The 11,627-nt window shown below is 26.4% G+C and overlaps 1 protein-coding gene across 2 annotated transcripts in view; it reads left to right on the top strand.

The window, feature by feature from the left end:
• Nucleotides 1-7,216, top strand: part of LOC113386821 — a 42,659-nt gene extending 35,443 nt beyond the window's left edge. For both annotated transcript variants that reach the window (XM_026624580.1, XM_026624581.1), the window contains 8 exons: nt 2,368-2,550; nt 2,838-2,969; nt 3,427-3,583; nt 3,920-4,086; nt 4,357-4,502; nt 4,714-4,891; nt 4,961-5,143; nt 6,969-7,216. In XM_026624580.1, coding sequence (XP_026480365.1) covers nt 2,368-2,550; nt 2,838-2,969; nt 3,427-3,583; nt 3,920-4,086; nt 4,357-4,502; nt 4,714-4,891; nt 4,961-5,143; nt 6,969-7,156 — 1,334 coding nt within the window. In that variant the 3' untranslated portion in view covers nt 7,157-7,216. The remainder of the gene's footprint in view (nt 1-2,367; nt 2,551-2,837; nt 2,970-3,426; nt 3,584-3,919; nt 4,087-4,356; nt 4,503-4,713; nt 4,892-4,960; nt 5,144-6,968) is intronic.
• Nucleotides 7,217-11,627: the final 4,411 nt, after the last annotated feature.

Consider the following 11,627-nt stretch of genomic DNA (forward strand, 5'->3'; position numbering starts at 1 on the left):
AATTTGTGAGAATCAAATATTGACTCATCGCATCACAAAAACAACTTTTGATACATGTTTTGAATATTAATTTTTTTAAAACTTTGATGAATTTTTAAAATTAACTAACTAATTAACACCATTTCAAAACAACATTTTTCGAATGTTCAACATTTTTGGCTTAAACATTGTCAAAAACATTTTTACTTTTCTGCTAATTACAAAGAAACGGTTCGGCCGATCGTCGCACTAAACTGAAAAACAATCATCCTTATCGAGTTACATCAACTGGTTTTTGAATTTTTGTAATCAAAAATGTTTCAATTTCAATAAATGTAAAATTAAACTTAATAAACTTTTCATGATTGCCAAGTGATATTATTTAAAGTTTTAAATTTTTGAAAACCTGCTTATGAATTTTTACGAAAACGAGTACAATTTTTGCTCACATTTTGCTGTCAAACAATTCAAAATAACTTTTGATTGAAATAAACTTTAATTGTCAAAGTTGGAATATCTGGAACGAAAAAACTTAGCGCAAAACTATTAAATATTTAAGGTTTTTTATTAAAATTGCCTTTTCATTATTGGCATATTTTCATTTAATTTTGGATGGCCATAGTTTATCCTATTATCCAAGATTATATACTTTTCAAATTTAAATAGCATTTCAGAAATTGTAGATTTATATATTACTTTAAATTTTTTTTGTATTTTACCCTTATTAATAGGTATATATTATATTATAGTAATTAACTATATTGTGCACGGAGGATTGTGAGATTGTCAGCAATAATTTACCCAAATATAGTAAAATGCATACTTCATATAACTATGAAGACATGACAAAAATGCTGAAGCTTAAAAAGAGGTTTTTGTAAGATTGTTGTAAATTTTGCCTAAAAATAGTTTGCCTATTTATACTAGAGCGAACTATAACTAATTCGATTTGAAGGCATGTATAGAACAAAAACACGACATATCATTACAGATATATAAAAGTAGTTTAAATTAGTTGTATTTGATTAGGGCATAATAAAAAAATGTCATTGTACAGTTTAATAAAAAATTCCAGCTTTGGAATAGTTTAAATTATAAATACCCTGATTTAAAACTTTTGGCCATGGTTTTTTCGGTAAAGTTTATTAAAATGATCCATTTTGAGAAAATTTGGGAAAGTGTTTCTGTGATTTATCGGTTCTTCCAAATTCGATTTCTCTTAATAATGATAATAAAAAAAATAATGAAATAATAATAATAATCATATTAAATATGCCTCTGAATTTAATTATAATTTATTTTTGTGCTTACTATATAAAATCATGTTTTAAATTACAATTTTGTTCATTGAACTAGAAAATTAGATAAATGTGAATATTTTTAAAGAAATTTATGTACTTTTATTTGCATAAATGTGGAGCTTGAATCTAGTCATCTTTTTTGGCATCATAATAATTTATATTATTTACACTGGAATTTTTTACGTGAACTTTTGAAGTAGAAAATTGTATATCATAATTCATTAAATTTTAGCTGTAGATATTAGATAAGTTTTTACTTACTGATTCAATATTTATACTTGTACATTTCACACTTAATATGTGTCTGATTTTTGTATGTAGAATGTGATAAATGTAATAATATTGGGCTTTCGTATTTAGGAAATTGACTTGTATTTTTAAATAACATCATGTAAAGCCTAAAATGTCATGTTCACACAAATATTCAAAGATTTGTTTGTATATGATTCTTTTAGGTGCTCAATGTATTTTTATGTGTAGCATTGTTGTATATGTTTAATATGATTTTATTTTCAGACCTGCACTTTTGGCTGTATATATTATAGTATTAAAAATACCTGTATGATTTGCATATAAATAAGTTGATGCTTTCTGTATATATTTGCATGATAATTTTGGCATAACATCATTCTGAAATAATATTAATTTTTAATGTGTATCTAACAAATATTTAAAAATAAGACAAGTAGCAAAAACTGCAGTTTTTTTCAAAAATTTAAATTTCAAATACATTTGTTTTGATCGTGGCGATAAATGATATATGTATTATTGTTGTATTATTTTTTATGAGTATTTTTGAGTTAACTAAAAAATACTTCAACTCAAAAATATAAAAAAGTTAAGTTGAAAATTATTGATTGGCAGTGACAAATGTTTATTACAGTATGATGTTATCGCTTATCGTTAGTTGAAAAAAACATTTCTTTGCTGTGTAAATTTTAGCGCCTTAGAAAACGCCCTTGCGTAACACCTAATTTCATATTGCCCATAACTTTTTATCTTTTCGATATGACTGTTATTTCTAGGTTTATATATGTATCTATGAATTTCTTTAAATTATTTTAACAATTTTTGATGATTTTTTCAGTCGGTCCCGAATGCGAAGAATGTACGAGTATTTTGAACGAACTAGAAAATATTGATGACGATTGCGACAGGCACGGAATAAATTTTATCAAGACTCAGGATATTAAAATTGCTGAATATTATGGAGTTACTGATTTTCCAGTTTTGGTTTACTTTGAAAATGCCGTGCCTAATGTTTTTGAAGGTAACTAGTTGTTATTTTAAATATTCCATACCTTGATAATATGCGAAATTAGCAAACTCTCAAGGGTAACCTCAGGTTTACTAGTGTTTGATTTTGATGAAACTTTGCATGATGATAGAATTGATAGTCAAAACAAACCCTTTAAAATATTATAGGCCTAAGAATAAGAAAAATTATATGCATAATACGAGAAATGCTGAGTTTGACTATAAGCTTAGAATCATATTTTCTCAACTTCATTATTTCGACCAAATAAAAAATTGATGATATATTTTTTTCATTTTTAGGATCACTTTCGGAGGAAGAAGAAGTACTTCAATGGCTAATTACACAAAAAACTGAAGACAGAATTGAAATGATTACCAGAGAGATGTTAGAAAGGATGGTCGAGAATACGCAGTATTTGGCGGTGTACTTTTGTAAATTTTCAAAAATTATTATATAAAAAAACAAATTCACAATAAACATTACTATTTTTTAAAACAGAGGAACACATAAACCAAAAATAATTAAGAATTATACATGTTTTAATTAATTTTTAATTACTAATACTATTTCCTCTAGAACTAATACTCTTTTTAATATCAAACATAAAAGTATGGTATCAAAAATCAATTGTTTGGACTGTGATTCAATGTATATTGGTGAATCTAGATAAAATTGAATAAAACGGCTTAACTATTAAAAAAACCGTTTCAAAGATCTTATAACTAGAAACTAGATAAATTGAAATTAATATAGAAAAAAAATTAATTAGTTTTTTTTTTCATTCTTCTTCACTTGCACACAATTCTTGAGATTTCTGGTTTTTCGTCGAAAATTGTATTTAATACCGAAAAATTAATAACTTAATATAAATGTTTTAATGTATTTCAGATAAATCAAATTGCAATATTTGTGACGTAATATTAGAAGGATTGGAAAAAATTGATGACGAATGCGATGTCTTTGGAATACACATGGTTAAAATTCAGGATCCTCAGTTGGCAAAAAGATATTCCATCAAAACTTTCCCTGCGATGGTGTATTTCAGGCAATAATAAACTTTTAATTAACAAAGTCTTGGAATTTAAATTTTGATACCACTTTTTAGAAGAAAAATTATCACATAGATGCATCTGATCTTAACCTCATTTCTTGCTCGTTTTTTGCTAGATTCGAAGTCAGAAAAATTATTTTGGATAATATGAGTTTTATGTATAATTTTAATTTTTCTAATACAATAACGTCAATATTTACATAAGTTTATAAAATTCGGTAACTATATTAAACGGTTCATATGGCTTTGCTATAGAAGTAGTAATTTAGGAAGATTTAGGACAGTTAAAGGCAGAATTTGCTATACTGATTTACCTTATAATTTTTGTAGGAATGGAAATCCTCTACTTTTTGAAGGAGATCTTCAAAATGAAGAATCAGTTTTGGAATGGCTGATTGATGATGATAATCGCGAACTGGCTGATGAAATTGAGACAGTTAATGAGAGAATGCTGGAACGATTACTTGATGAATCAGTATTACTGGCAGTCTTTTTCTGTAAGTATTTACTGGGCTATAAAAATTAAATTAATATTATCTATTATCTATTATCTATTATTATCTATTATTGTATTTTGAATAAAAATTAATTTTATATTTTTTTATATATTTTTCTTTATATTTTTTATTTCAAAGTAACACCATTGCACATTCAACCAAGAATATTTCAAGTGGGTTTCATGGTAAAAAAAAATAGTTTTTTGACATTTTTGAATATGTATTCAATAATGTATTATATTTTACAATATTTGTTCTGTTTTATTTAAGATGATGACGATTGTCCGGAATGTGAAGAAATTTTGGAAGAATTGGAACAAATTGACGGAGAGGCTGATTTGTTTGGAATTGACTTTGTGAAAATTTCAAGTCCTGAAGCTGCTGAAAAATATAACATAGTTAATTTGCCATCTCTGGTAATCATATAATATTTTTAAAATTTATTCGTGTAAAGCTTACTATAACTAAATTAATAAGTACTTGAAGGATACAACATACTGTATAAAATATAGGTAAAAATCATATGTAACGTCTTTGACCGTTTAAAAAATTATTGTCTTTTATAAAGGTTCTTGGATTCAAATTTTTTTTCTGGAAATTTTAATTTAAAATTTATATTTTTTATAGGTATATTATCGTAAACGTGTCCCAATGTTGTACGATGGTGATTTACATCAACATGAAAGTATCCTTGCTTGGTTGACTTCTCAAGACGTTTTCGAAATCAAAAATGAAATTGAAGAAGTCAACAAGAAAATGTTAGATAAACTTCTCGACGAGAACGAATTTTTGACAGTTTTCTTCTGTAAGATAAAAAACTATCAAATCAACTAATAAAATTTTCAATGGTAATATTTTTTTCCTAATGTTTTAGATGAGTTGGACCACGATGAGAGTGAACAAGTGTCGGCCAAATTGGAAAATATCGATGGGGAACTTGAAAATTTGGATATTACTTTTGTGAAAATGTCAGATGCCAGATATGCCAGAAAATGGGGTGTCATAAAATTGCCTGCGATAGTTTACTTTAGGAAACGGTTTCCAAGTATATACAGAGGTAAAAATAATATATATATATATATATATATACATATACTAGCTGGCCCAACAGACTTTTTTCTGTACCCTCATCTACAAATTAAAAATACGATTTTTTTAATATCTTATACTGATATTTATTGTTTAGTTAAAAATAATAATTATTAGTAGATGTACATTAACACCTTGGATTATTTTACGCCATATAATTTTTTCAATAATATTGCCTATAATTTTTATAACCTCGTACCATATTTTACCTTTTTTTTAGTAAATATAATTCTAGATTACATTTTAGTAATTATAATTCGAGATCTAGAGTAATTCTAATTGTTTTTTTTAGTAATTATAATTCTAGATCTAGATTACATTTTTTTCACTAATAATAGTTCAAAATGTACATTATTACTTAAGTTCATATTTTATGTGAATTAATTTGTTAAATCCTGTTCATACGTGCACTATTCTATCTACGATCAACTAACTAAATACTCTATATCCAATGCCAAACAAATGAATTTTTGACATAACAAAACTTTTAAATAATTTTTTTAATAAGTAATTATTTTTGTATTAGAAATTAATTCAGTAAAGTGAGGCAAAATTATATAATTTCATTTTCCAAACATATACTGTATCTTATATTATTTTAAATTCTGGCACATCTCAGCTGCTTATTGTTAGTAATAATGTAGTCATTACATTTTTCTTATTCATAATCATGAATATATTATATTCTAATAATATCTAGGCTCATAAGCGCATTCAAATTTCTGACAGTTGACAGTTCTCATTTAACTAAATGTTTCCAATGTTAAAGAATAACATTTTTTTTTTGTTTTTTTTTATTTATTCCTACATTATTACTATATTTTTATAATCATTTACATTTAAAAAATTCCCCTTAACAAACTTCAAAAAGATTTATCAAAATTCGAATAACCGCGTAGGAGTTTTAATTCATACATCCGTGCAGCAGAATTTTATATATAAGATATTTTATTTAATAAATTTAATGAATTTTATATATGATTTTCATAAGATATTAAATATCTTATATATGAAATTCTGCTGTGCGGATGTTTAATGAAAACCCCTACGCGGTTTTTCGAATTTTGATAAATCTTTTTGAAGTATGTAAAGGAAAATTTGTAAGATGTTTTACATTACTTCAAAACGATCCAAAAACTATCTAATTGTATTCCAAAAAATAAAATATCATTGTGTTTATTTATTTCTCTAGTTGAATAAAACAGCGTTCAGCAAAACGTCTCAAAAAATTAAAAATTACGTATAGCACGATTTCAAAATTGTTTAGGATTTTGGGAATTTCTATATTATTGCTTAAGCCTTTTTATTTAATTTCATGTAGTAATAATGAATTTAAAAAATAAAATTTATTAATGTTTAATTTCAAAAAACATATTTGGATTATTGACTTTGACTCATTGAACTTTTGAGATTTGAATGCTATTTTCAAGATTTTTATACTGGAATTTTTTATCATATTTTTGTAAATCAATTCAATCGTATAATAAAAAAATATGTGTTCTAGAATATGAGCAGATATTATTTTTATCACCAAGGATTTTGGAAATTGGAAAAATTAACTATTTTGTCACCAATCTATCTTAAGTCACAATTTGAGCAGTTGATTCGGAATACCAGATTTCTAAAACGTTTGAAAATGAAAGTAGTTTTAGTGTTAGTAGTAGTGTTAAAATTAATGATTAGCAAAATATACTAGTCCAACAGTGTGACAAAATAATTTTAGTTACTTCAAACCAAAAAAACATTTTATGTCATTTTACTAACTATGACTAATCTATCCCTTTCCTCTTCAGGTGACATGTTGTCAGAAACCGACGTCCTCGAATGGTTAAGGAAAAACCGTTTTAGACAACCAGAATTGAACATTTTCATGTATGCCCTGATAGCTATTTCGATAGCTTTTGTGATCTATACAGCTTTTCTGCTCCAGTGCTTCAGGACACCTCCTCCTGCACCTCCTGCCAACCCGAAGCAATCGTGAAACCAGAACCAGTAAATAAATAACTAACATTTAAAGAAAGGCCATTCGAAGATCATTCTAGGGAAAATTATTAGGCGGTAACATGTACGTATTGGAAAAAAAATATTTGGATTATTGACTCGGAATTTGTTAGACTCTTGAAATTTTGAGCAAAATATGGTGAATTTTATAGAGAATTTGATGTTATTTGCAAGATTTTTGATACAGGATTTTTTTATCATATTTTGGTCGATCAATCCATTCATATGATAAGAAATTATGCAGAAAAATTTAACTATTATGTTCTGAATTCTAGTAGACAAATTTATATTCGATAAAATCGATTGCTTATATTTTATGAATCTTGATTACTACATTTTCATAATCATTTACATCTTGAAAATTCCCCTTAACAAACTCCAAAAAGATTTATCAAAATTCGAATAACCGCGTATGAGTTTTCATTTAAACATTCTTGCAGCAGAACTTTATATATGAGATATTTATGCTTCACGTTACTTCAACTTTGAATTTTCAAAAATTCAAAAAGCTTCAAAAGTTCAAATTTTATTTGTTTATTAAATTTGTAGTATTGAAGTTTGTATTCTATTGCTTAAAACTAAAATTTTAACTTAATAAATTCTGGTGCCTAAACATACTTGTTTGCTTATATGTTTTGAAACTGAAAATTGGATAGATTTTAGTTTAGAACATTTTATTTAACAAATATTTTTTCTTTAAACTAAATTACTTTGATCATAATTATTCCAATCATAAGATTTTTCTTTAAACTGAAAAAGTAGAAGTTCTTCTAGAAAATACTTCTTGGAACTCAATATCTCTCAAATTTCATAAAATTCAGTGATACCTAGAATTTGTTTACCAAAATTTGCGACTAAAACAGATAATTTTTAATTTAAATTCAAATTTTGAGAAATCCTTTTTTTGTTAAAAATACGTATAAGCCCCATCGAAATTCAGGAGCTCACTGCCATTTTACTGCAAATAAATAAATACTTAATTAAATAAATAAATCTACCATCATCATATACTAAGGTAATCTTAAAAATTGTGTTCTTTTAAAAATAAGTGATCTTAAATTTTTTTTGAACCAGAAATCTCAATAAAATTATTTTAATATGTACAAGTAAATGTTAAAAATATTGATAACAAAATAAACTATAGAATGACATTAATTTCATTTTGACTTAATTACTGCTTTTTATTTTTTAGTAATTATAATATAAATAATTTAATGTTAATACTTTAATAAATAATAGTTTAGCTTATTAGGTTTTAGGTAACTTTAACAAATAAGGAAAGAAACTTGTCAATATTTAAGAAAATCGTTTTTTATCGGAGCTTAAATTTAAATAAAATATTAAATTAATTCTTTTAGGTAGTTGGAACATTTTTGAAAATAAAATAAATTGCTAATGGAAAATATTTTATATAAATTGACCCTTTGCAAAATTTATTTAATTAGCGCTCTCATTTAATCAGTTCAATGGAGTGACTGAACTACAATTCTTGATATCAAGAATTAAATTTTGAAAATTATTTAGATTTTAAAATTTAGTAAATATTGCTTCGTTTTTATTATTTTTACTCACTCACCAATATTTTCAAAATAACTTATCATTAACACGTTCGTTGCCACGATAATATCAGAAAAAATTTCACATGGACCATGGTAACTTAATAACTTTATTAGACAATTTAGTTAAAAATAAATCAAGAAAACTTAGAGTATCAAAGAATTTTTTTTTTTTTCCAAAATTTTTAGAAAAACACTTTTTATATCACACATATTTGACTGACATGATCCTGTACATCTGCCATATTGCAAATTTTATTAAAATATGAATCCTTTACCTCAGCCGATAAATAACGATTTTTTTACAATATTGAACAGTTCTTCATTTAATTTAAATACAATTCAAATTCAAATTTGAATGTATATTATTACGAGACATATTTCTATAGATGTATGTAACACGTTTCTCGCATCTAACAAAACTCTGAATGAATGTGATTCAATAATAATAATATTAATAATAATAAATCGCCGGCATTATTAATATTTCTATTCGCTTCCTATCCTTCTAGACGATTTATTAATTTTAACGTTAATTTCAACACGATTTATAATTATATATACAAAACAAATTCCATATAAGAGATGTACATCTATATTCTAAGGCGTATTATTGTATATATTATATTATATTATTCTCTGTTTCGTAAACATTAGTGTAAATATGCGAAAGTGTAAATAAAGATCTTGTTTTAATTTTAACGATTTCTTATTTAACTTACATTTATAAGACATGAAGTGCCAAATTATTCCGGAAAATAGATCAATGTTACACTGCGTTTTTCATATAAAATGGTACTAAAAACTATCAAAATGCTATGTAGTTGCTGTGCTGTTTATTACCTAAAGTCTAGCCTAGAAATCGCATAAACATAAAAAAAGAAACTAAGTGCATCTTTCGGATTTGTCATGGTAACATATGAGTGAAGTTAGATTTTATGTGTGAAACGTCTGATTGCACAGAAAATACCCCTTTTGCTTTTGGCAGTTTTTAGTACCATTTTATATGAAAAACGCAATTAAAAAAATGTTTTTAAAAAATTGTTTTCTTGCAGCAACTAGAGCAGTTTCTTTTTGGGGTTTTACAAGATGCAACCAAAGGTTGATATATTTTTTATTAAAATGTATCTAATACTACCGATTATATTTTGTTGTTTTTAGCTGTTATTTGTTGCAGATGGCACTTGTTGTCCCTTCCTAACTACGTCCTGAAAGGTCACTCACATTTGATATTGCATTCAAAATATGTAATCTCAATTGAAATTTTGAAATCATACTTCTTGATATTAGCCTGTCAAGGTAGAGGCAAATCGCATTGAGTATGAGCTATCTTTATTTAATATCATATTTTCAACTTCCCCTGGTGTAAGTTGTAGTAATTGCGAAAAAATCGAAAATGAAATTTTTTGCATATCTTTACGTTTCAAAAGTTTTTGAACATTTTGGCATACTTTAGAAAAAATGGATGCATGTGTATGCGTACGTATTTTTGGTTACAATTTTTCGAGCGCATAGATCAACCGATTTGAATGATTCAAAAATTCTGAAGACGTGCTAATTAGTTTTTGGAAAAAGTCGGTGCAATCGTTTAGGAGGCATGAAGAAATTTGAAATTAAGTTTTTGAGAGAACAGAGCATCCAATTTGAATGATTCAAAAAATATTTAATTTATTATGATGAGAAGACGTGGCGATTAGTTTTTGGCAAAGGCATGCCCAGGCGTTACAGAGATTAGAAACAAAAAGTGTAAAAAATTGCAGTTTTTGAGAGAGCTAAGCTTCCCATTAGAATTATGTAAAAAACATAAACGATTATTTTAGGAAGGCAAAAGAATCCCAAAATATCAAAAAAAAATTTTTTTTGAAGTTTTTTTACATAAAAACATATTTTAACTTCCCGTAGGGCAAGTTATAGTAATCGCAAAAAAATCGAAAATGAAAATTTTTATAGATCTTTACGTTTCAACACCTTCGGAACATTTTGGCATACCTTAGAAAAAATGGATGTATCTGTGTGTGTGTATGTGTGAGCGTGTGTATGTATGTATGTGCGGATACAAATTTTCGTCGACGATTTCGGGAACACGGATGAAGCGATTTGAATACTTCAAAAACATTCGATTCGTATTGATAATAAGACGTGCTGATTAGTTTTTGGCGAAAGCAGGTCTAGCCGTTCCGAAGATACGGGGCAAAAAGTGCCAACAACGGTATCTCAAATTTTAAGAGAACGGAGCGTCCGATTTGAATAATTCGGACAATTAATCATTTTACTTGTATTAACAATATCAAGAACTGATCAAATTTTCATGAAGGCAGGTCTAGCGGTTTCGGAGATCTTATGAAAAAAGTAAAATAAAATGCCATTCGGCGGTTAAAAATGATCATTAGATATATGCACATCAAATTATCAGATATTTTATAGAGATTTTAACAATAAGTATAAATTTTGTTTACATTCTTATGGGTTCCGTACCAATGCTTATCCGTTAGACGGCGGCGCGGCGTTTACGCACTTCGATATTTCGTCTCTATGCAGTTCAAGCAGGACGATTGCTTTAAAAAAAAGTTCAGAATTTCCAAAATATGATAAAATAAAGAAAACATTTTTTTTCAAAAAAACATTATTCAAAAAAAAGTAGTTTTTTGTCAAATTTATAGTTTCTCAAAAATCTAATATTTCCGAAGTAAATTTTTTTCAAAAATGTTAATCGTTTTTTAAAAAAAAATTTTTTTGTTACGGGAAGTTCCAGCAATTTGCCTTAAGGCACGATGCCATGCGCCCCACTAGTTATTGTTTTTTATCCTCAAATAATTAATACTGGTACGGAAAGTTCCAGCAATTTGCTTTAAGGCACCGCATTTGCCATGCAACCCTAGTTGATCTATAGTTTCA

The sequence above is a fragment of the Ctenocephalides felis genome, unplaced genomic scaffold (genome assembly GCF_003426905.1).
Source record: "Ctenocephalides felis isolate EL2017-DRISC unplaced genomic scaffold, ASM342690v1 CF-g0.4_SCAFFOLD_03571, whole genome shotgun sequence".
Lineage (NCBI taxonomy): Eukaryota > Metazoa > Arthropoda > Insecta > Siphonaptera > Pulicidae > Ctenocephalides > Ctenocephalides felis.